The 27,873-nt window shown below is 42.6% G+C and overlaps 2 protein-coding genes across 4 annotated transcripts in view; both read right to left on the reverse strand.

The window, feature by feature from the left end:
- Positions 1 to 8,596, reverse strand: part of TMEM120A (transmembrane protein 120A) — a 28,875-nt gene extending 20,279 nt beyond the window's left edge. Inside the window, exons 1-2 of the mRNA XM_081943138.1 lie at positions 8,439 to 8,596; positions 137 to 255 (exon numbers count right to left, since the gene is read on the reverse strand). Coding sequence (XP_081799264.1) covers positions 137 to 255; positions 8,439 to 8,513 — 194 coding nt within the window. The 5' untranslated portion in view covers positions 8,514 to 8,596. The remainder of the gene's footprint in view (positions 1 to 136; positions 256 to 8,438) is intronic.
- Positions 8,597 to 12,343: 3,747 nt separating this feature from the next.
- STYXL1 (serine/threonine/tyrosine interacting like 1) lies at positions 12,344 to 27,625 on the reverse strand. 3 transcript variants are annotated; one of them, XM_081944374.1, is made up of 11 exons: positions 27,419 to 27,625; positions 26,667 to 26,777; positions 25,258 to 25,515; positions 24,387 to 24,448; positions 21,890 to 22,034; positions 21,475 to 21,531; positions 20,749 to 20,894; positions 18,446 to 18,591; positions 17,576 to 17,673; positions 14,729 to 14,838; positions 12,344 to 12,989 (listed from the first exon to the last, which is right to left on the reverse strand). In XM_081944374.1, the coding sequence occupies exons 3-11, from the start codon at positions 25,358 to 25,360 to the stop codon at positions 12,858 to 12,860; spliced, it is 999 nt and encodes a 332-aa protein (XP_081800500.1). In that variant the 5' UTR covers positions 25,361 to 25,515; positions 26,667 to 26,777; positions 27,419 to 27,625; the 3' UTR covers positions 12,344 to 12,857. The 3 variants fall into 3 exon arrangements, with proteins under 3 accessions (XP_081800500.1, XP_081800501.1, XP_081800502.1); XM_081944375.1 differs by having other exon boundaries at positions 27,490 to 27,624; XM_081944376.1 differs by lacking the exon at positions 27,419 to 27,625 and adding an exon at positions 27,315 to 27,360.
- Between the last annotated feature and the right edge of the window lie 248 nt (positions 27,626 to 27,873).

Below are 27,873 nucleotides of genomic sequence, written 5' to 3' on the forward strand. Positions count from 1 at the left end.
AGCCAACTCAATCTCAGGGTTCGTAATTCAAATTTTGTCATTAAAGATAAAGACAAAAGGCATCTGCTTGCTCAGTTGTTAATACACTGTCCAAGCATGCACTGCAAACAATATGGAATAACGACTATAAACATACTTCCTAAGGGTCAGAGAGAGCTCCTTCAGTTGCTTTTTCTGTCGTGAAATGGAGCTGGAGATGCTGCCTTGCAGCTTTGACAGTTCTTCCAGCTTCTGTTTGTATTGCTTGTGAGTTTCCTAAGGAAAACAAGAACAGGTCACCACAGCTTAGGACAGAAACTTGACATTGTTCTACAATGCAGGTCAGTACAAGACAGGTGAATAAAATGTTGGAGAGCTTCATCATTAATAACAAGACATGAGTGGGAAAGGAGTCAGTACATTCACCCGTTTAAGCAGCTCCCACAGGGTTCTTTCAAAAATCACCTCAAGCCATGATTGGTTGTACAGGCCATAATCACGAAGTTATCTATAACGCTAAGTCAGAGGTGTCCAAACTTGGGAAGCTTAAGACTTGTGGACTTCAACTCCCAGGATTCCCCAGCCAGCATTGGCTGGGGAATCCTGGGAGTTGAAGTCCACAAGTCTTAAGCTTCCCAAGTTTGGACACCCCTGCGCTAAGTTATATACCAGCTTTTCTGAATTTGGGCACTTCAACTTCCAAAGTTCTCAACTGAAGAGTTCTTGCTTCTTGTTCACACATCTACCGTGTTCCCCCCCAAAATAAGACAGGGTCTTATTTTCTTTTGACCTCCAAAATAAACACTTGGCTTTATTTTCGGGGAGGTCTTATTATTTTTGAGGTGCAGGAGGCAGCGAGCATGGTCACCTCATGGCTGCTGCTGTGTTGCAATATTTTCAGAGTGCATGCACTCAAAAGTCCAATTGGGCTTATTATCCGGGGAGATCTTATTTTCGGGGAAAATGGTAGCAGGCCTCCAAACCTGGGGAAAGCTGTTACAAATCATTTATTTATAAAGACAATGAACGAGCTGCCACATCTTAAACCATAATTGATTATATAAACCACACTACCTGGGGACACATATTGTTTTAAGGCAAAAATTAATCAACTCCGTCTAAAACCCACACAAACTTTGCAAAGTTTCATTGTTAAGTGGTATACATGTTGTTTGGACGGTAAACAAACTGAAAATATTTTAAAAGAAATAAGTTACAAAGTGTTAAGCCACAGAGCCTGACTTGTATATACCGCTTCATAGTGATTTACAGCCCTCTCTAAGCAGCCTATTGCTCCCAACAATCTGGGTCCTCATTTTACCCACCTCGGAAGGATGGAAGGTGGAGTCAACCTTGAGCCTGGTGAGATTTGAACTGTCGAACTGCAGCTAGCAGTCAGCTGAAGTAGCCTGCAGTGTTGCACTCTAACCACTGTGCCCCCTCGGCTAATAACACGATTGTTAAGTGAATCTGGCTTCCCCATCGACTTGGCTTGTCAGAAAGTCGCAAAAGGGGATCCCGTGACCCTGGAACACTGCAACCGTCACAAATATGAACAGTTCAGTTGCCAAGCATCTGAATTTTGATCAAATAGCCATGGGGATGCTGCAATGGTTGTAAGTGTGAAAAACGGTCCTAAGTCACTTTTTTCAATGGTGGTGTAACTTTGAATGGTCACTAATCAAAGTGTTGTAGGTCAAGGACTATCTATATTAAACAAACCCCACAATGGCTTTATAAGGTACACGAATCCAGCAGGTATCAAGTACCGTACTTTTTTGGAGTATAAGACACACCTTTTTCCCCCCAAAAGGAGGTTGAAAATCTGGGTGCATCTTATACACTGAATACAGCACTTTTGGCCTCCTGAAACTCCGCCCCCTTTGCAAAAATGGCTGTGCATAGGCTTTGGGAGGCCTGCAAAGTGCTCCTGGGGGCTGGGGAGGTCAAAAACGAATGAAAAACGGGCTGTTTTTTGCCCATTTTTGTCCCCCCCAGCCCCTAGGAGCACTTTGCAGGGCTCTCAAACTCTCAGCATGCCCCATTTTTCACAAAAAAAATGAGGCATGAAGAGGGTTTGGGAGGCCTGCAGAGGGCAAAAACTTTTTTTTCCATTTACTTCTTCAAAATCTTGGTGCGTCTTATACTCCGGTGTGTCTTATAGTCCAAAAAATACGGTAGCTTATGAGCCAAAAATTGTTGACCAGAAAACTTCTAATGTTTCTTTGCATGTGGAAAAGGGGGGAAAGGGAGATCCAGGAACTGGACGTTGATGACTGATGACGTAATACCACTAAGCAAGAATGTACTTTGGTCTCAAGGCAAAGATGCCTGTGCTTGCTTGGCAGAGCTGCAAGTGCAGCCCTGTTGCACAACCCATTGTACTTCACAAGGGTGAGGAGCAACCTTTCAACCAGGATACATGATGCAAATACAAGTCAGATGGATGACAAGGTGAACTCCCTCATTATTCAAGTTTCTGTGCCATCTGAAAAGTCGTGTCACAATTATTATTAGCGAGTAACATAAGACAATTATTTGTGCTTTGTATGCAGATGTAGAAGACATCTACACATAAAGGTCAGTAGATGTGCCAAAATCTAGGTGCAGCAGTGATACAAGATCAGATCATTCCCTTACTTCCAACTGTTGTCCTTTAATGGTCAGAAACTTCCTAAGTATCTATCAAATTGCAATCTGGTACATTAAAACTAAGGGACGCAGTGGCTAAGATGCTGAGCTTGCTGATCAGAAAGGTTGGCAGTTTGAATCCCTAGCGCTACGTAATGGAGTGAGCTCCTGTTACTTGTCCCAGCTTCTGCCAACCTCGCAGTTCGAAAGCATGTAAAAATGCAAGTAGAAAAATAGGGATCACCTTTGGTGAGAAGGTAACAACGTTCCGTGTGCCTTCGGCATTTAGTCATGCCGGCCACATGACCACGGAGACGTCTTTGGACAGTGCTGGCTCTTCAGCTTTGAAACATAGATGAGCACCGCCCCCTAGATTCGGGAATGACTAGCACATATATGTGAGGGGAGCCTTTACCTTATATTAAAACTTCTAGAAAAGGACAGAGAATTCCCTCCATTCTTGTTATTCTGTTCTACTATTTTGTTATTCCCATCCTTGGAAATCAGAATATTATTTTGATAAGCTGCGTTATCAACAGGAAGGAAGAAGCACCACCTACACATTCAAATATCATTGCAAAATTCCTCCCTGTATCTTTGCTATTTCTGTGTGCATAGACCTCCTTCTCTTTAATTAAGTTGTTCTTGAATTAAGACTCCTTCACGTCAAGCTTGTCTTCCAACCATCAATCTTGGCAAACCACACAGTGGTTTCTTACTGCTTTTTTTAGGATATTGTTTTTTCTGTTTTGGTGGTCTCTCATCCAAGCTGATGAGATGAACTCATCTTGCCTAAGATTTTTAAGGGCAGCCAAGTCAACTAAAGGCTGCCACCTGTTGTGACATCTGGACTAGGATCACGGAGATCCTGTTTCAAGTCCATCATTAATCCATTGTAATTAACTGGGTAATTGAGATCAATCATTTTTTCTCAGCCCAATCAATTTAATAGGGTTAAAATTCCTGTATAAACTGCTTTGAGCTCCTGATGAAAGCTGGGATGTATAACTGTATATATAAAAGCCAAATCCCACTTATGCAGCATCATGAAATCTCCAGAACCATAAAGCCCACAAACTTGAAATTTGGCATGTATGTTTCTCTTGGCTTCTAGATGCTCGCTAAGAAAGGATTTTTCAAAATGACCATCAGATCATTAGTATTTTTATATGATTAATATGCTCTGATGCTAAGGAGTTAGACGTTCTACTCCCACTCCCCACCTGAAAAGAACTCTGTTCCAACTCCCACTTGGGTGTGGCCGTGGCCAGGGTGTGACTCATCCGGCCTGTAGGCTGGCAGTTTACACATTTTAGTCCCCCTCCACACCTGAAAAATGCTCTGATGCTAAGGAGCTAGCCTGAGGTAGAGAAGAGGATAGGAGAGGATCAATGGGGCTAGCCTGAGGGAGAGACGGGGATAGGAGCTGGAGTATCCAGCTAGTCTGGCAAATAAATCAATCCACCAGAAGCTATGTTAGTACAATCAGATCTATTTAATGTCTACAAATGAATCATCTATCAAGATTGATTAATCTTTTTCTGTGTTTCATTCTTGACCAGTTTCATTCCTAATTAGTGTTTTTCTGTGTACAGTTAGACCTCAATTTGCAACAGTTTGGTGACTGTTGAAAGTTACAATGGCACTGAAAAATGTGACTTGTGACCCTTTTTCACACTTACAACCTTTGCAGCATCCCTCTGGTCATGTGATCAAAATTCAGATGCTTAGCAACTGACTCATATTTATGACAGCTGCAGTGGCCCTGGTCATGTGATCACTTTTTGCGACTTTCTGACGAGCAAAGTCAACGGGGAAACCAGATTCACTTAGCAACCATCTTACTTCCTTATCGACTGCAGTGCTTCCCTTAACACCCATGGCAAGAAAAGCCATAAAATGTGGCAAAACTCTCTTAACAAATGTCTCACTTCACAATAGAAGTTTTGGGCTCAATTGTGGTTATAAGTCGAGGATCACCTGCCTGGCATGAACTCAAGACTCCTTGGCAATGGCAACATTTTATTTATCAAAAAAATGTATACGGCCACCCATCTCATAAAAATTGACTCTGAATGTTGTACAGCAAATCGGAGAAAATACACAAATACAACAATCATATAAAAATGTAAGAGTATTAAAAGTTAAATATGAAAAGAAAACTATGCAAACCCCAGGCAAAGAGAGAATGGAAAAATATCCATCTCAGTAGTGGAGCCATTGAGACCAGGGGTTACAAAGCACTGATGCGTGGACCAGCACTGATCCACGGCATGCCAGAAACCAGGCCACCCAAACTGCTCTGACCTAGGCTTCACAAAATCGCGAAAGACTCCTTGTCCCGAAAAAAAACCTTTTTATTTGGCTAATGTGAATTCCTAGCATTCACATACAGAAAAGTCCTGGCAAGCAGTCTTTCAAGGGGGAATTGCAAACACAGACCTTATTAATCCTTGGATAGTTGCGCAACACTGTACAATGAAAAGCTTGGCAAGGAGCCTCTGGGAGGCACGGACTCACATAAGCAAATCTTCACACTAATAAACAAATTAATTGTCTCCTGCAAATACCACTCCACTTTTGCTACTATTTATTACCCATGGGAGGGGCCATTCAGTGCACTCCTGAGTCGACCCCTGTTCCCTAATTGTTTCCTTCTCCTGGCAGCTCTGCGCATGTGCACATCGGGAACAGGCTTCAGCTGTTCTTCTGCTCCACTTATCTCCGACTCCGAAGGTAGCTGATAACTGTCAGATGGCCCTGGCCCCCTCTCTGCCTCCGACGCAGAGCACTCATCACAGCCTTCCCCAGACGCAAGGACTGGCCCATGTTCCTCCCCAACCTCCTCACTGTCTGATTCTGCCGCCAGCTCTGCTGGCGAGCCACAACACAAACAAGCAAAGCCCCATCCACGGGATTCAAGCAGCATGCAAAACCACGCCCCCTCCAGTCCACGGAAAAACCTCTCTCCACGGAACCGATTCTTAATGCCCCAAAGATTGGGGGACACTGATGTAGACATATCTCCATATAGCTGGGACCCCCCAGGCCTGGTGACATAACCAAGTCTTGAGGGACTTCAAAAAGGACAGAACTAATCTAATTTCAACCAGAAGAATATCCCATAAGGCAGATGCCACCAGAAAGAAGGCCTGCTGCCTGGGTTCCACCAAATGTACATTATGTTCCTAACTGATGATACTTGCATGTGCCAGGTCTAATGGGGTGGGGGCTGATGTAATTGGGGAGGGCCGGTCCCACTCTGAGCTGATTGAGAAGGACACTATGGTCAATTGTTGTATTTTAGACAGTCATATAATCTATAAATTGAATAAAATACAACTGATATTCTACTTCTGCTCCAGAATAAATTCCAAGCACATAAAACATCTAGAACAGATGCCGCTCTCAGTCAAGCTACAGTCACTTTCATTTCTTAATATCTTTCCCTAAATTCTTTACCTTCTTCCCCAGTAACTCCAGTACCAATAGATCAACAATTCAGACTTCTCAGAAAACAACTGGAGGATCAGGGGATAATGCTTTCCCATGTTCCATGTCATACCTTTTAGACCCCATAATCAAACCTAGCTTCATCCACATCAGAGGTGGTATTGTACCGGTTCGGACCGGATCACCCAAACCAGTAGCGGAAATTGCGGTTGGCTCCGCCCACCCGTGCCCGGCTCAATGGCATCCCATTTAGGCCATTTTTTCGCCAAAAGTGCATGCATGAATGGATCTGCGCATGTGTGGAAAGATCTGTGCATGTGCGGAGGTGGCGCCTGCGCTCACATTTGAGAACTGGTATGGAAGGTAAGTGTATGCCATCCCTGATCCACACCTGCAGAGTTTTAGGATTTTATCCCAGCACCTGGAACTCATGCACAAACACTTTCAGTTTTCTCTTCACTAATAATATATGGAAACAAGAAGGGCTGGAAGTCAGTCTGGTTGAAAAACAGAAGATCCAGTTATTCCAGATCAACAGAAATATCAGCATCCTATTTTCAAGGGGTCAGCTAGATATCTCCAGGAAACTTTAACAGCCGGATTCCTCAAAAGAAGATTTCAACTATCAAGATCTGCCTAGGATTGCCACCTATTTCATCAGGTTTTCAAAACTGTTTTGCAGAACCCTGAAGCACAAGGATTTGATGGGGCTCTGTGAGACACTAAAGGGAAAAAAAGTTGTCTTGAACATAGATTTCTTTCTTGATCAGGATTTAAATTAGATAATCACACTTGACAACCTGAAAAGTTTGAAACCAAACCAAGGTTTGTTGAATAAACACAGCTGGCTGGGTCTGCATACACACAATGCCATATACCAGCAACCCACAATGGTTTAGTATGATGTTCTGTGAATCTGGCCAGTATACAGAATTATATCCCTCTAAATAGTGGAAGTCTACTAAGAAAAGCTTTCAATTTTTAGCATGCTTTCAAACAGAGGCTGGATAAGGAACTAAAAGGTCAACTGTAGTTGTAATGCTTTTTTTAAAAAAAAAAAACCCCTTCATAGCAGATATCTTAGATATCCTTTGATTTTGCAATTTACAGTAGAGCAAAAGCCATCTATGGTAATACTTGGCACTATGCAACTGGTGCCAGAAGTACAGAGCCCTTGATATTGATAATGTGATAACCCTTTGGACTAAGGGTAGCCATATCTTCTGTATACAGTATCTACCACTGGATGCAAGGCTGCTCCAGCCAAACGTGGCTATTTTGCAGAAGGCACACTATCCTTTTCCACTTCAGAAGTAAAGTCAGATCATTTGGTCCGCAGAGGCCCCCTTTAAGATACAGAAAGCGAAGCAGCACACTCGGGAAAGCTGAGCTTGTTGATCAGAAGGTTGGAAGTTCAGCGGTTCAAACCCCTAGTTAGTATATGTCTCCTGTGTGAGCAGGGGGTTGGACTAGATGACCTCCAATGTCCCTTCCAACTCTGTTACTGTTAAATTTGTCCCTTCCAACCCTGTTATTGTTAAATTAATTACACGGGGGGAAGGCACTCTTCATATGCTCAGCAATGCTCTTCTTATGCATGCATAAGGATATAAACACACACACACACACTCTTCTGCTTTAAGAGGTTGGACTAGATGACCTCTAAAGTCCGTTCCAACCCTGTTAGTTAAATTAATTACACGGGGGGGGGGAGGCACTCTTCATATGCTCAGCAATGCTTTTCTCATGCATGCACTAGACTAGAAGATATAAACACTTTCTCTTTCTCTCCTGCTTTAATACAGAGGTTGGACTAAATGGCCTTCAAGGTCCCTTCCAACTGTTACTGTTAAATTAATTACACCGGGAAAATGCACTCTTCATATGCTCAGCAATGCTTTTCTCATGCATACACTGGACTAAAATATATAAACAATACACCACACACACTCTCTCTCTCTCCTGCTTTAATACAGAGGTTGGACTTCTACCGGTCGCCTAAAGGAACCCGAGTTTGTGCCCGCAATCTGCACATGCTTCAAATACTCTCCTTCTTCTTCACCCAAGCGGGAAGGAGCGCAAACGGTTTGCTGACCCAGTCCGAGAGGTATTATTTTTTTCAACACCCCCCCCCCCCGGTCCGATGTCATCTCCCGGGCTGAGAACGGAGCAGCAGCAGCAGCAGCCCCCATTCCTCCAGATGACACCCGGTTTGCGGAACGCTGCCAGCCCCTCCGCTGGAGGCGGCCGCGGGATTCAGCCCGGCTTCCTCCCGCCCGCCTCCGCCGCCCGCCGGACCCTCCTTCCGCCCGACTCCCTTGGTCCCCGCTCTCCATGGCGTGGCGTTTGCAACCCCCTCGCCTTCGGAAGAGCACCTGCGCGAGCTGGAAGCCGTCCTGCAGCTCTCCCCAGTCCCGGAGGCAGTCGGCGACCGAGGGCCGGCGGTCCATGGCGAACTGTGTCGGAGACCGGCGGAGGGCAACCCCTTTTTCCGACGCGCCTTCCCGCAGAGCGGGGGCGGAGTGGAGAAAGAGGCGGGAGCGACGCTTCCCGAAGGACGCTCCGGCCAATCCGACGGGGCTCTCGGGGAGCCGCCCGCTGAGGGCCCGGCCAATGAGCGCCTAGGCGAAGCCGGCGGGCGGGCGGAGTGTGAAGGACGGCTGGGAGGGCAAGAGGTCGAGGAGGGAAGAGAGAAAGCAAAGGCTGTGCTGTTCCTCCCGTCCCCCCCCGCAAAAGAACACAGAATAATAATAAGAGTTGATAGGGACCCTGGAGGTCTTCTAGTCCAACCCCCTGCTCGAGCAGGAGACTACAGCAGTGTTTCCCAACCTTTGGCAACTTGAAGATGTCCGGACTTCAACTCCCAGAATTCCCCAGGTGGCTAGGGAATTCTGGGAGTTGAAGTCCGGACATCTTCAAGTTGCCAAAGGTTGGGAAACACTGCTCTATACCATTTCAGACAAATGGCTGTCCGATATGTTTTATTCTGTCTTCAAATGTCTCTCAGAGAGATGTAAGGGAAGAAGAGAGGGATAGGAGTGAGGGCAGGGGGGAGAGGAGGAGAAAGGAGGAGTGGAAAGGGGAGAGAGGAGAAGGAGAGAGGAAGAGGAAGTAGAGAAGGACGACAGAGGGAAGAAAGGAGGTAGGGAGGAGGAGGAGAGAGGGAGAAGAAAGTGAAGGATAAGGTATAAAAAGGGTGTATGGAGAGCAGAAGAGCCAATAATCGTTTTTGGGAGTTGATGGTAAGATGAATTGATGTAAACATTTAACAATATAATATAATGTTGGTTATGTAATAGTATGCATGTGGTTATTTGCTATGAAAATTGAAAAATAAAAAACTTTTATAAAAAAAAGTCTCTCAGGGAACTAACCGCTGATCTTCAGAGTGCTAACCATCAGATGACTGCAACAATCTTTCCATTCCTCACCCGTCAGTTAGAACTGAAGAAGCTTCTTGGATGAGAAGCAAAACATTTTCAAAGGAAAATAAAACCCAAGAAAGTCAAATCTTATTTTCCAAAGCACCTGGAAACAAAACAAGAAGCAAGGGATGGAAACTAAACAAGGAGAGAAGCAACCCAGAACTAACAGTGACAACAATTAATCAGAGTTGGCTCCATAAGTTGGGGGTGCTCCATAAGGGAGGCTTTTATGAGGAGATTGGATAACCATTTGTCTGAAAATGGTATATTGTCTCCTGCCTCAGCAGGGTTGGACTAGAAGACCTCCAAGGTCCCTTCCAATTCTGTTTAAAAAATATCTTCTTGAAAGCCTCCTGTGATGGAGCACCCCCGATTTCTGAAGTCAAGTCGTTCCCTTGGTTCATTCCTCTCACCCTTTGGAAATTTCTCCTTAGTTCTAGGCTGCTTTTCTCCCTGGTTTGCTTCCAACTATTTCTTGTGGCTTTTGGGCTTTGGAAAATAGTTTGACCACCTTGTCTTTGTAGAAGCCCCTCAAATATTAGAACACTATCATGTCCTTCTGTGAGACTAAACATATCCAATTCCTGTCACCATTCATGGTATAATTTAGCCCCCAGTCCTATAATCATTTTTGTTGCTCTTTTCTACACTCTTTCCAGAGATTGTGTGTCAAGTAGTAGGATGTCAAGATACCGGTGAAGTGCCTAACTATCCTGCTAAGCCAAGGTTTATGTCGCTATGATTTGTCACATAAACACCCATTGGCTCGGTCTGTATAAAAGATACTCTCACAAGATCTAGCTCAGTTACCGGAGAGTTCACGGACTGCCTGCTTGGCAATAAGAGCTTTGCTCCTTCTTTCTTTCCCGAAGCCTTTTTGACTTCCCAGTTTGGACCTCTGTGATTTTTACACTTGTTTCCCATTCAATTGTAACCTGATCTGACCCTTTCCAGATCAGGCAAGCGACAAACCAGACGATTATTATCTATGTCACCTGAGTTTGAAGTCACGCAGGTGTTTACATTATTGGCGGAAACTGTGGCGAGAAGTCTCTGCAAGCAAATTCCTCTTATTCTTTATTTTTTTTAAAAAAACATTTTTTAAATGATCCAGGGTGATTTGCTTTTTGCCACAGCTGTTTTTTTTGCTGCAACGTTTGTAACTTGTCCTTGGTTCCCTTCGGATGTAAACAAGAAGTTTCCATCACAACAGGGCGAGAGCTGCTAGAGCAGGTGGCATAATTGCAGGAGGCATTTTGAGTTTGGTGCAATTTGCTGCCTCGTTCCTTGGGTGGGATGGGGGGAGGTTCTAAGGGCCAAAAACACGTTTGAGAGCCCTGTGCAATCTGCAGACTGTTCAGTTATCGCTTAGGAAATTGCCAGACTATTTGCTCTAGCCAGGTTCTTCATAATAAAACTGTCAGGCAGCACATGATTATGTCCTTGATATGTTATTAGATCTATGTGGGCCATTACCCCTGCTGCCAGCTGACTGGCAAGCTTCACCGGCATCACGCTATTGGCTGACGGTTCCATACATGCATTTTGCTTTTTCCGAACTCTAATCCTGATTGTTGCTGAGCTGAGATCATGACTTTACTTAGTTCTTTGGCACTAAGAACTAGAAACTAGAGAAGTCTTTCAACTACCATTGTCCCAATGCACATACAGGACTATCAAGATGTTACGGGTGAGTCAGGCAAAGGAAAATATGACTTGCTTGCTCGGAGCTTGGGTCACATGGATTGTCAGGGATTATTCAAGTAGTTTGTTTATGCAGGATTCCGCTTCATTTCTAATATATCTGTGTGAGATTTCTGGCTTTTCTCCTGAGGCAATCATATTCTACAGGACTCCCTGTAGGGCAGGGGTGTCATACTCAAGGCCCGTGGGCCGCATCTGGCCCACAGGGTGCTTAGATCTGGCCCATGGGGCCGCCCTGGAAACAATGAAGGACCAGCCCGCGGTGTCTCTGCCAGGGAAAATGGAGCTCGAGAGGGCTGTGTGCGGCCCTCCTGAGCTCTGTTTTTGCTGGCAGAGCACTTGGGCCATCACAAGGCACCCACAACAGAAGTGATGTTGAGCTGGCCATGCTTACCCTGGCCACACCCACCCGGCTCCTGGAGGTCAGACACAACCCTGATGTGGCCCTCAATAAAATCGAGTTTGACACCCTTGCTGTAAGGGATCACTCTGTTAAGACTCCTAATGGCACCCAAATAACCCTAGTAGAGCTCAGCGAATATTTAACTGGCACCTGAATACATATTATTATGCCTCATAATATTGACTTCTTGTGACGTTGCCCTGAATGGTACTATGTAGAACCTTTGTAAAGTTGGAGTGACCATCCACTCCTTGTATTACTCCCTCTTCTGCCTATGGTGCAGAGGTGGGTTGCTCCCGGTTCGGCCTGGATTAGGCAAACCGGTAGTAGCAGCGGTGGGAGGCTCCGCCCACCTGCCTGGATGCTTCTGCACATGCAAACGCACAAGCGAACCAGTAGTAAAAAAAAAATGGAAACCCACCACTGCTATGGTGTAATGGCTGAGAACCAAAACATCAAAAATAAGGCTGGAGCTTTTACTTCTCGTTCCCTCTGGTAGGACTTAATGCACATTGCCTGTTTTCTAACCCTACGCGCTGATGGGTGTGCTTATAGCTTGTACTTATTTTTCTATCCCACCCTTCTCCCCTTAAAGGTGACTTTGGGCAGCTTACAGGTTTAAAACAAATAGAAAAATAATTAAAATATAATCCAAACTAACAGGGATTAATATTTTAAAAGCTACAAAGAAACCAGAACTAAGAGACGGGATGGAAACAGAAGTGGTATTCCGCCGGTGCGCCCCAGTTCTGCGCATGTGCAGAATCGCAACGCACGTGAGCTCCCGGTTCCGAATCAGTAGCAAAGGTAAGAGGATTTCATGCCTGGATGGGAACTAAGCAATGAGAGCCTCCCTCGGGGTCTCATCCCAACTGGCAAAGCCAAGTTCTAATATCCTTCTGGAAGGCCAAGAAAGTGGGAGCAGTTCTCACCTCTGGTGATAAGAGTGTTCCATAGGGATGGGCTACAGCTTTTCTTGATCTGTAGCTGGAAACACAGATCTTTGGGGAAGGATCTTGATTGAGGAACAGCGTTTTGGATGCCTGAAAGTTTATTCTATATAATACCTTTCGGACCTTGACAAACAAGCTCATGAAAAGTAAAAACATAATGAAGTGTCTGTTGAGTGTGAGACAGACGATGAAGTCAGCAATAGTGCAACAATGGAAGGTAACGTTTTCTCTCAACGGTTTCTGAAAAATAAATGTGGGTTTCCTTCTCATTTTTCCGCCCCGCTAACTCACAATGAACAGCGCTACTGATCAGTAATTTGGTTCTGAAATGTCAGTGATGGCAGTTATATAGAATCGTTGTTCCCAATCTGATAGCTGCTGCACAAATGCTCGATTGGGCCGCATGTTGTTTTTACATTTCTGGACATAATTCCAGGCGTTCTGTGAAGAAAGGTATAAAATGCAAAGATCAGGAGCAGGGAAAATATTTGAAAAAAGCCCCAAGCATCTTGGGGGAACAGAAGACTCGCATTGAATTCTGTGTTCTTAGAGCAGGGGTCCCCAAACGTGGCAACTTTAAGACTTGTGGACTTCAGCTCCCAGAATTCTCCAGCCAGCTATGCTGGCTGGAGAATTCTGGGAGCTGAAGTCCACAAGTCTTAAAGTTGCCAAGTTTGAAGACCTCTATTCTAGAGTCACAGCCATTTAAACCATAATCAGGGAAGGGATCTCTGTAACTTCATGGAGGAATACATGCTTCATGTGCCAAAACCCTAAGCTCAGTTCTTGATACATGAGTTGAAACTTCACCGCTTTTTATGCATCTACGGTAACACAACAGTCTGGTCACATGACAAAAAGAATTGATGGCAGGTGGACCAAGGCAGTCATAGAATGAATCCCACTTGATAAAAAGGGTCCATGAAAGAGACTGATTGACAACATCACCAAGTATTGCAGGCCCAATTGGCAAAAGAAAGCTCAGGACAGTATTGGTTGGAAATATAGGGAAGAGGCCTTCATCCTGCAGAGGATAGACAAATGGCTTAAAAGGATGATGATGATGATGATGATGATGATGACAGTATACAATAAAAGATGCAACATATGCACCATGTTGTTTTTGTTGACTGCTCCTGAAGATACCCTTGGAGCAGTGGTGGGCTGCAGGCGGTACGCCCTGGTACGGGTGTACTGGAGCCTGCCCGGAGCACCAGATACCATTCCAGTACGGTGCTCTGGAAGGCCCATCCTCCTGCCCAAGCTCCTTACTGGTCTTTTAAGTCTTTGGGGCTTCCGCGCATGCGCATGTCACGTACAGCACCGGCGCAATCCTCTGCTGAGCAGCTGGAGCATCACAGAGGCTCGTGGAGACGCTAAGACACATGCACGCACTGTGCAGGTCCATGTGGATGCTGCCGGGAACCCACCACTGCCTTGGAGCCATAGTAAGTAGCACAACCCATGCTTTAATTTGCCATATTTTCCATTCTCTGTTTCTATCTAAGAGTCAGGTAGTAAGTGATGGGAAGATCTTGCTTGAGCCTTTGGGGAGCCGCTGATAATCATGGTAGACCAATATTAGGCAAAATTGTCCAAAAGTAAAGACTCAGTATGAGACTCTAATAATGTGAGACATTTTAAAGTAAATCATGATTCATGCTCTAATTTGGGCATAAAGGCCATTATATCATCTTTGATTTCACATTCTGTTTTTAAAACTGCCTAAACTGATTACCGTCAAACTTAATTTGACAGTAGATAATCGACAAACAATGTAGTTTTCTGTTCCAAGAATCTTATAGTTAAAAAAACGGACACATACATACAAAACAATAGAGAATGGGAGAGAAATTTGGACAAAAAGGTATCAGGGAATAAAATACGAGGAGTGCAGCTACATGAATGCTCAGCATAATGTCAAAATACATTAGTGTATGATAGCCTCTCCCTACTTGTGTCCTCGTGTTTGAGAAGCTACAATCCTAATGTATCTAGAAAGCACCTAGTACAGGGCTGTCAAACTCGCAGCCCACGGGCCAGATACTGGCTACGCCCACATCCGGTTTAGCGAAGGGGAGAAAAGTCCCGATAAGTCACATGATGCAGCCGTGACGACGTTGAGTTTGACACCTCTGACTGAGTAGGAAATGTTGTCACAGATTGTTAACTACACTCACCTTCAAGTAAAGCCTGCAAGAATGGATAAGGTAAGCCATCACTGCTGTGCTACACCTGCTTATTCCAAGAGTAGAGAAGACCAGGACTGCTCCTTTATGGAGGTAACCATCTAAACAATTTTTTCATTAATTTAATTTTTTTCATTACGAGTTTGGAGGCAATAAATTCTACATAAAAACAGTCAATGTTTCTTTTTTACAGTTTTAATCTTGGTGCCAGTTTATGTGGGAAAATTATGAGACATGGTTGGGCCAAATGTGAATTCTTCAAGTTTTAAGATCATATATTTACAATACAATACAATACAATGCTATAGCAGAGTTGGAAGGGACCTTGGAGGCCTTCTAGTCCAACCCCATGCCTAGGCAGGAAACCCTATACCGTTTCAGGCAAATGGCTATCCAACATCTTCTTAAAGACTTCCAGTGTTGGGGCATTCACAACTTCTGGAGGCAAGCTGTTCCACTGATTAATTGTTCTAACTGTCAGGAAATTTCTCCTCAGTTCTAAGTTGCTTCTTTCCTTGATTAGTTTCCACCCATTGCTTCTTATTCTGCCCTCAGGTGCTTTGGAGAATAGTTTGACTCCCTCTTCTTTGTGGCAACCCCTGAGATATTGGAACACTGCTATCATGTCTCCCCTAGTCCTTCTTTCTCTTAAGCTAAACATACCCAGTTCCTCAACCGTTCTTCATATGTTTTAGTCTCCAGTCCCCTAATCATCTTTGTTGCTCTTCTCTGCACTCTTTCTAGAGTCTCCACATCTTTTTTACATCGTGGCGACCAGAACTGAATGCAGTATTCCAAGTGTGGCCTCACCAAGGCATTATAAAGCGGCATCAACACTTCACGTGATCTTGATTCTATTCCTCTGTTGATGCAGCCTAGGACTGCGTTGACTTTTTTGGCAGCTGCTGCACACTGCTGGCTCATATTTAAATGGTTGTCCACTAGGACTCCAAGATCCCATTTAAGTCCAGTAGGATTTAAGTCCTGGATTTACTGGATTTAAGTCCAGTAGGATGTCCCACTGATGTCAGTCATATTTATTTCTGTGTCAAGGTATGTAAGAATTAAGGGAAGGTGTGAGATTATGTCCCCAGGGGACATGGGGGCCTATTTGCCAATGTGTACTTTACATATTCCGATGGGAAATGAAGTCTGTTATCTAGAGAACTAAAAGTTTTGAATTGATACCATGAGTTATCTAAACAAAAGGGATTTAAAAAACACTATTGTATAAATATAGTTGGAAAACCAGTTTGCTGTACTATAGTGGTTAAAACACCAGGCTAGAAAACCGAGTTCTAATCCCACCTCTGGCATTGAGTCAGTTTGGTCTCTCCCAGCCCAAGGAAGGAGACAGTGGCAAATTACGGTACTTCTCAAACACTTTACCAAAAACACTAGCACACAATACGATGATGATTTCTATAGATGTTCTCTAAATGGACTTATGTCTGTATATTTATGCCTGGATATTTCAATAAAAATGCAGGCATAAATCACACACTGCAAATCAATAGGCAAAAGGATCAAATTTGCATTGATCTGCACATACTGTATCTCAGTGACGTGCGGTGAGGTTTATGGCTGGTGAGGCTGGTGACATCATCAGGAAGGCGGGGAATGGGACCACATGTGCAGGAGGCTGAGGCAGCCTCAGCCTCCTGCACACGTGGTCCCATTCCCCACCTTCCTTAGTCAACATGAAGGGGACCGCGGAGCGCAAGAGCGGGGGAGCGCGCTCCATGGTACCCTTCATGTTGACTCAGGAAGGCGGGGAATGGGACCACGTGTGCAGGAGGCTGAGGCAGCCTCAGCCTCCTGCACACGTGGTCCCATTTCCCGCCTTCCTGAGTCAACATGAAGGGGACCGCAGAGCTCGCTCCCCCGCGCTACGCGGTCCCTGCCTTCTTGAGTCAACATGAAGGGACCGTGGAGCGTGAGCCGGCGGAGCGCGCTCCGCGGTCCCCTTCATGTTGACTAAGGAAGGCAGGGAATTGGACCACGTGTGCTTTTTCCCTTTTTTTTCTTTTCATGATGAGAGCGGTGAGGCTCTGCCTCCCCTGCCTCCCCTGACCGCACGTCCCTGCTGTATCTATTCAGAAGCCATCTTGCCTCAGTAAGTGGTCCATCCTCATATATCCCTCTGTTCTCCTTAGAGAAGATGACTCAAGTAGTTGCTCTTTTCCTGATCCTGGAAAAAGATGCAGCTGCTTTAAGGTGTTGCAGACAGGCGCTAAGCCTGTGCTGTAGCATCTGCTTGCTTTTTTTGTCCCCATTACCTCTCAGCCTACTCTATCCTAGCCACTTTAGGTGATCCCCAAATGTTCTGCTGGCACCAGAAATCTATAGATTCTCTATTACAGGGTTGTGATCGTGACAGGATGAACAGCAGTCTAAAAACAGCTAAACCACAAATTCTTTTTTTTTTACTGTTCTTACTTCGACAATCTGGAATTTAGGACCAGAAATTTGGGACTATATTAATCAGCATTAATTCATGCCATTCCATGATTTTTGTTTATAGCCCAAATCAGTGTTTCTCAACTTCAGCAACTTTGAGTAGACTTCAATTCCCAGAATTCCCTAGCTAGTATGGTTGGCTTGAGAATTCTGGTAATTGAAATCCATCCCTGGATTTCCCTCAATAAGTTCAATATGAAGGCTTTTAACTTACAGATGTACTGAGAATGCAGATGACAATCCTGTCTCTTTAGCAGGGGTGAGATGAGGTGAAATGATGGAAAGATCGAATATTTGGAATAAACAGGTAAAAAATGAGTTTGGGGCTATACACTTGCCCTCTGGACTGGGGGAGGAGAATATCACTAGTCAACTTACCAATAAAGTGACAAATGTGGCCAAAGTGAGAAAATAAATCTGCCTCTAGAGAATCAGGAATAGGAATATGAAGGAGTTTTTCTTTGTCTTCAAGGAAGCTGAGGAAAGACACAATCTGTTTAGAAGCATGCAAAATTGAATCAGCCCAGTCAATATCATCATATAATAACTGATTAGAATTGGAGTAGTTCAAACTTTTGTTTAGCTGTAAAGCTCATAATGGTCTTTATCAATCATTCTCAAACTGGCTTAATTCATGGAGTTGTTTGGTGGTGGGAATTATATATACTGTAAGCTATTTAGAGGATGGGTCATTTTAAAAATGCAACAGAGTGTGAAAAATGGGCAAGGAGTCATAGATAATCTGAGTTTATATTTTTGTACATCTATTCTCATTGTGCAAGGGATACAAATTGCCTATAGTTCTTAAATGGGATGTATGCCTTCTTAAGATCTGCATATGGAGTCAAAGAATGCCTTCAGGCTGAGATGTTTTTCAATCACCTACCCACTTCTATCAGATATTGTGGTAGACAATATTTGGTTGATAAGGTATCCATACTTTTAAGGTGACATTGTAAGCTGGTTTTCTTTCCTCCGGGTATTTTTTGGGTGGAAATAGGGGAAGGATTTTAAAAATAATAACATTAAGGTCTTTCATTTATAAATTCCACATGTCTGCCACTGCACATTGATAAAAAATTGCACTTAAATGCTAAAATTCAGTGGTATGTTTGGAAATGGCCTTATAAAACCCAGGATTAAAATAATGCATGGGAAGGTATATATTGCAATTTCTCTTACAAGACTGGAAAAGCGGAGAGTGCTGAATCATCTTCAGTAAATTGTTACTGGGGGATGCATACTCACAATATGCCAGCTTCCTCAGAGATATTAATGTGAGCCTTGATTTTCAGATCCTTCTGAATCTGGCTGTCGCAGGCTTGCGCGTAGTTTCCCATGTACAGCTTAGCAGGCACGATTTCTACTGGATAGGTTTTAAAGGCTTCCAATTCCTGTTGAGGAGGAGGACAGATCATCCAATGAAAGCCCAGTACTTGTTCAAAGTCAGGGAGCTGAAATCAATATGGGCATTTTCAAGATCCACTTGATTGCAAGAAGGGCCATTGAGATGTGAAGCTTCACATCTCAAATCCAATAAAGTGCAGAACCTTGCCGGCTGCAGACCACTGAGATTGAGTCCCACCTATGTATTTCTCATTAGACAAACGGAAAGCAGGAAACATGAGTTTGGCTAGAAGGGAACTCTCAAAGAAGTATATAAAAGTTTAAAATTCACAAGAGAATATTGCAGTGATAGTTCTTAAATGAAATAAAATGCAAGAATCCTTTAAAAATATCCAACAGGAATAAACTGATGCCACAGACCTCCCTAAGGAGGAAGGATGCTAGTTGTCTGCCTCAAATGCTTGCTGGATCTGGGAGGTTTTTGCTACTTGAGGAAAAGAGAAGGAGTGCAGAGTTCAAACACCTCTTCTGGATAATAAAAATCTAGTCTCTACTGAGTGGAGGTCTCAGCTTATACTCAGCTTACTGTGCCTACACGCTGAGCAGAACCCTCAGTTTTAATCAGCCCCGTAAAAACAATAGGAATAATAGAGGTAGAAAGAGTGTTTTGTAAGAATTATGCTAGACATAATTCTTACAAAATTTTAGGGTGTAATCTACCTACTTAGGAAACTCTTTTGAACAATTCTTGCTTTTCAGCCACTGCTACATTAACATGAACCAACCAATCATTGCTTTATTCAATATTGCTAAGCCTTAGAGAATGCAGTCAGCTGGTCCAGAATGCAGCCACGCGGGTTATCATGGGGGTACCTAGGTGCTCCCATGTTACACCCCTTTTAGGCAGCCTGCACTGGTTGCCGGTTGTTTTCCGGGTGCGATTCAATGTACTAATTATGACCTTTAAAGCATTCCATGGCTTAGGTGCAGGGTACCTGCGAGACCACCTACTGCCACCAGTAGCCTCCCACCGTCCAGTGCGATCCCACAGAGTTGGCCTCCTCAGGGTGCCGTCGGCCAGTGTTGGCTAGCGACCCCCAGGGGGAGAGCCTTCTCTGTGGGAGCGCCTTCCCTCTGGAATGAGCTGCCCCCGAAGCTTCGCATAATCCCCGTCCTTCCGACATGCCCTAAAAAGTTGGCTTTTCCAGCAAGCTGGCCTGGCCTGAACAAAATAAAATAAATGATTGAATTGTTAATTTTAATCTAATTTTTAAAATGTTGTTAAAATTAATTGGGTTTGTTTTTGGATACTCTATCTAATTTCCTTTCTAACTTTTGTAATATGTGTTTTTTTTAATGTTGTACGCCGCCCTGAGTCCTTTGGGAAAAGGGTGGCATATAAATCCAATAAACAAACAAACAAACTTTACAGAAGAACAAGAGTTCCCAACCAAAATTCTGACCTTATTTTTATGTATGCTAATCTCCCATCCATAGCTACTTTTCTTGACAATAACATTTTTTGCATGTTGTAATGTACACATTTTGCATACATCTTTCCCTAATATTTACATCCTGATATACATTTGGATTGTAAGATGCACCATAAAGTTCTGAAAAATATGGCTGATGCAAGAACTCTGTCCAATCTTCACACAGAGAGTTATAAAGCAAAAATTGAATATGATTACATATACAATTGAACATTTCCATAACAATGTTTAGCAAAAAAAAAAAAGGCCATCTGACTACTTGATGAGCCGGGAAAGAATTTTCCCCAAATTGCTGAACACCCCCCCCCCCAAAGAATTGGCCATGACATCAAGCCAATTCCAAATCAAGTTGGTGTGAGTCTGGAAGCCATTAGGCTGTTGTAGAAGGGATAGAAAGAAAGAGCAGCTAAGAAACAAGCCGTTTCCAAGACTCGCAAAATTAGCACAGAGAAGAACAAACAAAGAACCATGAGGGACTATTAACGTTTGCTCCTTCTGAGGCTTTCAACAACTAATTGGAGCATCAAAGAAAAGAATTTAAGTTTCCCACCACAAAGAGGGCCATATGTGTGAGTGTGCATATATACCTGAGGTTTCCCACTGCCAATATATTAATAAAAAAATAATACTCCTCTGACTTGAAGGGAAAAAGGGGGAAATCTTGAAGTATAAGGAGAAAGCCTGGTATTTCCTCTATGACGTTTGTCATACTTGAGGCATCCAAAAGATCTTTTGCGTCCTGAGGTAGTGGTAGGAGGCTGTAAAGCGTTCATAACCGCCTCTTAAGACCATGACTGGAAAGCGGGTGAGCCGCTGCATAATTCTTGCACAGCGTGCCGCACAGCCTTCTTTAGCATCTACAAGCAGATCATTTAGAGAGTAAAGTGTTGATACAAAATATTTATTGATTTGTGGCATGGGCTTCTTTAAGTCCATCCCATTTGTTATTACATCTCCATATTACATGTATATTCCCATGCTCATTACAATAGGATCCAAGTTCTTAAAAGCAATGCCTCTTTCTATATATCTGACACATTGTTTTTCCCCCTAGTCTTAATTTATTTAAATGACTTATACCACTAGCAATAGCACTTAAGACATATACCGCTTCATGGTGCTTTACAGCCCTCTCTAAGCAGTTTACAGAGTCAGCATATTGCCCTCAACAATCTGAGTCCTCGTTTTACCGACCTCAGAAGGATAGAAGGCTGAGTCAACCATGAGCCGGTCAGGATCGAACTTCTGGTGGTTGTCAGAATTAGCCTGCAATACTGCATTCTCTAAGGTCACACAGCAAAATCCCCCTTCCCTTTTGCTGGAAAGGAAGGTTCTTCTAAGGCAGACACATTCAAGGAGTAGTGGATTTCTCTACATCCTTAAATCCCATTTACACTAACAAGTGATTTGCCACTATAATGCTAACATAACACATACTATATTCAGAGGATGCCTTCTTTCTTAATTCCTTTATGTCCATTCCTGTGTCAAATGCTAGATGGAAAGAAGAAGAAACAAAAGGAATTAACACAGGGTTCTAAAGCCTTTGTTACAAGATGTAGAAGCATTTCCCCCATTTAAGAAGTTCCTATGCATATCATTTGCTACAGTAGACTGGCTCATTTAGCAGCCTCATGTGGAGTAAGGCAACTGCTTGATGTAATTAAGCCTTTGATGGGCTGGTCTCAGATTGTTAGGAGCCCAACAGTGGGAGTTCTAGATACTGATTCCAGTACATCTCATCACCACCAAATTCAATAAGAATGAGACATTTGGGAACATCACTCTAGAATGAGCCAAACCTTAGCAAACTACTCTGCCTTTTAAGTTTTGAGAAAAAGAGGGATGATACGTGTTAGTTCTTTATCCACGTCAAGTAGATCATAATCCATATCAAAAGCCGCATCCACAGTTTCTGTTTTGCCATCATATATTACACAGTATCGAACACACTCCAGGCTGACGGATTGAGGCACCAAATATTTGCCCAATGGATTCTTTAAAACAAACAAATAAAGGTAAATTAAGTAGCATGAAACACAGATACTAAAGAATGGAGTGGGGTATTTCTGTGGTGGATCCTAAGGAAGTTAAACTAATCCTAACCCTAAAATAGAAACATCCAAGATCTGGTTCCATTCTTATAAAGTAAAACTGATTTTAAAACCTTCAGCTATGAAATAGCCCTTTCCTTACAAATTGTGACATTGGAATGTCCAGTGTGCGTCGGAGAAGATATGAGACCAATTTTAGGGTACAGATAATGGCTCCCAAAGAGCCAAACATTGCTCTGGGTCATGTTTGCTAGGGTATGGATTAGTTAAAAACATTTGAGGAAAATGTGCAACCTGTTTTAGGATGTACATTCAATTCCTCATTTTGAGTATTATCCTATATCACAAGAAAGATAGCCCTCAGGACTTTTTTATTCCCTCAACCCTACCCCTTAGGGCAGTGTTTCTCAAACTTGGCGACTTTAAGTCCTGTGGACTTCAACTCCCAGAATCCCCCAGCCAGCATAGCTGGCTGGGGAATTCTGGGAGTTGAAGTCCACAGGACTTAAAGTCGCCAAGTTTGAGAAACACTGCCTTAGGGTATTGAGCCCAGGTGACGCAGGTCGGTAAAATGAAGACATAGACTGTTGGGGGCAATATGCTGATATTGTTAACTGCTCAGAGAGCACTGTAAAAGCACCATGGAGAAGTATATAAGTCTAAGTGCTACTGCTATTTTGAAGACAATTGATATTACTAATGTTTAAGATTATTACTATAGTGTTTGTGTATTTCTTGTCTCAATATGCCAAGAAACTATAGCACTGTCACATATGCATATTGGTGTGGGCGGATGATATAGCTACCTCAAAACTCTGGTCCCCAAATAGTCAATGCTACTTTATGGAAACTGCTACGCAACAATAGGTTCCCCAAGAAACCTATTCCCCAAGATTGCTGTATTCAAAACAAACACATTTCTAGTCTAGCATGAATCTGCCTGGCCAATTAAGAACAGTCTGAGAACTATTCTGAATTCTGACTCTAATCTTTTGTTCAAAAACAAGCCATCAGGCTACTTCAGGTGACTTCCAGCTGCAGTTTGGCAGTTCAAATCTCACCGGCTCAAGGTTGACTCAGCCTTCCATCCTCCCGTGGTGGGTAAAATGAGGACCCAGATTGTTGGAGGCAATAGGCTGATTCTGTAAACTGCTCAGAGATGGCTCTAAAAGCACTATATGAAGAGGTTTATAAGTCTAAGTGCAATTGCTATCAAAATCAAATTATATTCCCTAAATTAAAAATTTTCACTTTCAAAATTCAAAGGAAGCTTTTTCAACTGGAAACACTTCCGAATGGTTTCAGATTATTAATGGAACAGTACTGGTAATGCTGGGAAGTACATTCAAGCACGAAACAAGGCTTTTCAATGTTGTGTTTGTTTTACTTTCAAAACATTTTTCACATCAGTAGTTAAAATGTTGGAACACAATAATCACACAGGAACCTTATAAATAAATACAAATACAATAGTAGAGTTGGAAGGGACCTTGGAGGTCTTCTAGTCCAACCCCCTGCCTAGGCAGGAAACCCTATACCGTTTCAGGCAAATGGCTATCCAACATCTTCTTAAAGACTTCCAGTGTTGGGGCATTCACAACTTCTGGAGGCAAGCTGTTCCACTGATTAATTGTTCTCACTGTCAGGAAATTTCTCCTCAGTTCTAAGTTGCTTCTCTCCTTGATCAGTTTCCACTCATTGCTTCTTGTTCTACCCTCAGGTGCTTTGGAGAATAGTTTGACTCCCTCTTCTTTGTGGCAACCTCTGAGATATTGGAACACTGCTATCATGTCTCCCCTAGTCCTTCTTTCTCTTAAGCTAAACATACCCAGTTCCTGCAACCGTTCTTCATATGTTTTAGTCTCCAGTCCCCTAATCATCTTTGTTGGAGGCAATAGGCTGATTCTGTAAACTGCTCAGAGATGGCAGTTTCTTCCTTCTTGCTTTCTAGGCAACAAGTCAAATCTATTTTATTTTCTTCCATTTATCTCAACAAATTGAGGAATGAGATTGTTTCAAAATGTTCTGCTCTTTTATTATTGTGTCATGCAATGTATATTTACAAAGCAACAAGCCCTATTTTGTCTGATAGAGTTGTATCAGGATAAATGTGCATAGGCTGATATGTAGGTAGAGTATGATCATAAAAGCAATAGCTAATTTCATTCCATAAATGTTAGCAAAGAAAATTAAGAGTTTCTAGCCATTAAAAAAAATCTCTGTATGGTTACTATCCTTCATTTCGGGTATATGAAGAGATTAAAAACTGTAGACTTCTCCAGAAATAAAACTCACTGTTTTGACTCTTAGTGCTGTCATCAAATGGCTTTCATTATATTCCCTCTTGGTACGAGCATCTGAAAGTAAAACAACAAGAAAAAAGAAAATATATTTATATGAAATCTACAAGTACAAATCTAGACTGAAATCTATATGAAAAGAAGGGCAGTGAAAAGTAGTAGTAAAGATGATGAACCAGGAATGGCTCAGGAAACCAGTAATTACCTTGGAATGGTTATTGTATATGTGCTAATGGCTGCAGATGTTCTAAAGAAATAGTTCACCAACTTGCCAATTTTTAAATCTCCCCATCCCTACTCTAAACATTTATGGGTGCTGAAGAAATCAGTAGAGAGACTCAAGTTCTAAGAGAAGTTTATTAGGTGACTTTGAACAAACCATTCTCTCTCAGCCACTTTATTTCTCAGGGTTAGTTTGGTGGAAAAAAATAGGACAATAGAAGATACAAATGCTCATGAATGAAAGTCAGGACCTAAAGGTAATCAATAAAATAAATATGGTCTCAGTGGGTAAGAATCTCAAGTGCAGCTGATCAGCTTTTGCCCCAATGCTAAAGCAGGGTCCTCAAGGATTTGCTAAAGGATCAAGGGATGATAGCTTTGTACACAACTGGCTCATAGTCCTAGCAACACTCAAACAGTAATATACAGGATTTATACAAAACTTTCAAAAATGGAAAAAAATAACAGAAATGGCATCTGCAACAAGCCATGTTATATGTATCCTGATTTCATCAGATTAAGGATGGAATTTAGTACATAAATGGTAATATTTGCATCACAATGTCTCATCATTTGCCCTCTTTCACATGGATTCCTATGTCTAACTGCACCGTGTATTAATGTAACTATCTTTGATAACTTACCCAATAAACAGAGATAATTTGGCTCTGCTAATCTAGAGATTTTTGTAGACTGATTCAACAAATTATACAGTTCTGTTGGTTCACACAAGGTCACTCCTGCCATCACGCTGGGAAAAAAATATTCAGTGCCAGAAATCCAATTGCATTCGCTAAAGATTAATTCTTATAGAAGGCTAATTCAGAGTCATGTGGCTCCTCCATTAAAAAAAAAAAGTTCATATTTAAACTGGAATCCAAGGTACCAGGATGCTGTTCACTCTAAAAGCAGAAAAAATGGGATCGTTATATAGAGGTAACACTCAATATAGGAAATTTTGTTAACTCAATTGTAAAATGGCTTGCAAAAATCAACAAAAAACCAGTTGGTTAGGCGTATACGCTTATATATTAAGATCAGAGGTGGCATAGTGGTTAGAGTGCAGTACTGCAGGTTACTTCAGCTGATTCCTAGCTGCAGTTTAGCAGTTCAAATCTCACTGGCTCAAGGATGACTCAGCCTTCCATCCTTCCGAGGTGTGTAAAATGAGGACCCAGATTGTTGGGGGCAAGAGGCTGACTTTGTAAACCGCTTAGAGAGGACTGTAAAAGCACTATGGAGCAGTATATGTCTAAGTGCTATTGCTATTATAAAAGAAAATGCCTGATATAAAAGGAAAAGAGATTATAATATCTTTTATTGATTCAACGTTTGCTAAACATTGTCTGCCTTGTGCTTCAAGTGGAATGGCTCCCAGTAGGATTAACTAAAGAGACAGGTGTGACATAACAGGAAAACAGAAGGCATGAGTAAAGGAAAATAAGAATATTCAGGCATTACTTCTTAGTATTAGAAGGGATTTACAGTGATGAAATTCAAATTGTTTTACTACCGGCACTGTGGGCGTGGCTTGGCGGGCGTGGCAGGGGAAGGATACTGCAAAATCTCCAATCCCAGCCCACTCCAGGGGCCAGCCAGAGGTGGTATTTGCAGGTTCGCTGAACTACTCAAAATTTCCGCTCCTGGTTCTCCAGAACCTGTCAAAACCTGCTGAATTTCACTCCTGGATTTACAGTAGACTTTAGGACAAGAATTGAGGGAGAGGCCATGTTCAGTAAAACTGATTTTATTGATACAATGAAGGTGGCACTACTTCCATTTTTCCCCTCTACTGCTAATAAATAGGAGCTTCCCCATTCAGGGCTGAATTAGCTATGTACTAAGTAATATAGTTTCCCTCGTGTCAATTTCATGATTAGCAATACCGTATTATATGGCAAGTGTGATACAGACCGTCAAACTTAACAGGATAATCACTAACTCTCTCTCTCTCTGTGCACATTCATGGGTCCCAGGTAGAACTGCTGTCTGTCTGGATAAATAAGCTGAAATGGAATGGTGACTGCTTCCTTACAGAGTAAGTCTTCCTTACCTTACTTCCTTACAGAAGTCTCAATGGCAGAGCTTATGTGTTGCAAGCCAAAATTCCAGGTTCAACCCTGTATATTTCTATTACGAACATAGGAGGAATTGTGAAGTATCACTGTGGACAATAGAAAGCAAAATATAGGCATTAATCTTCCATGGAAAGATTCTTTCGAGGAAGGGAAAGATGAGAACATAATTGTAACATTATTTATGCTTTGGAAACATAGCCTTGATTTTGGGGGTTATCATCTATATCTCTAGTAAATTTAGGTTTAAGACCTCTATGTTCTCCTTCACGTAGCTGATGAAATTAAACCACATTTATTTTATCTACCACATTAATTTATATGATAAAATTGAAAACAAATTGTAAGTTTAACTTTTAAGTTATAACTTTAACCTTAAACTATCTACTGTTCCTAAACTATCTCACCCCATTCCTAAGAGGGTATGGGGTGTGCATAAATGCCTAACGTCCCTGTCCTAATGTCCCCATTTATTTGTACCCATTTCCTGTGTCCTTATTCATGTTTATTCGTATAAGTGTTATCTTGCACATAGGTGATGAACTCAATAAATAAATAAAATAAATAAAAATACTGATCAACTCAGTTCAGAACCCAGGAGGCGTTATTAAAAAAGAGAAACCCACCATATGCAGTTCGTGATATCTATTGTCAGGGCAATTGTGGTTCCTGTTGCTATGTGTCTGTCCACCGTTACCAGGGTAACCATAGAATCTATTTTTCATATTACCGAGTTTAATGGTGTTACAGTTGCTATAGTTGCATCAACTCTATCGCCCTCGGTCTTCAGCAGGCCCTTACCGTCCAGGGCGACGTCGGCAACTTCAAGGGAGTAAAGCATCGCTGCGCCTAGGGGGAAACCTCTTCGCGTCCCCATCGCCAACTCTTGCGATAGACCCACCGGGTCTATGAAACTCCCGCTCCTGCGGAGAGACGCTTTATGCGTAACTAGGAGAGGAGGACGTCGCTTTCGCTTCCTCTCGCGATACACGACGCTAACCACAACTCCGAGAGGCTGAGAACGAGAAATCGGGTTTTTTTTTTGCCGAAGCTGTTAAGTTGTCGCGAAAGTTCCAGCCACCGGCTATAAAAATGGATCGAATTCTCGCGGGAGTTGAGAAGTTTCTCTCTTTTTACCTTGAAAGCTGGTGTGTATAGTATAGTGTAGTGTATAGTCTAGTCGAG

This window comes from Natrix helvetica (genome assembly GCF_964273705.1).
Source record: "Natrix helvetica genome assembly, chromosome: 2".
Lineage (NCBI taxonomy): Eukaryota > Metazoa > Chordata > Lepidosauria > Squamata > Natricidae > Natrix > Natrix helvetica.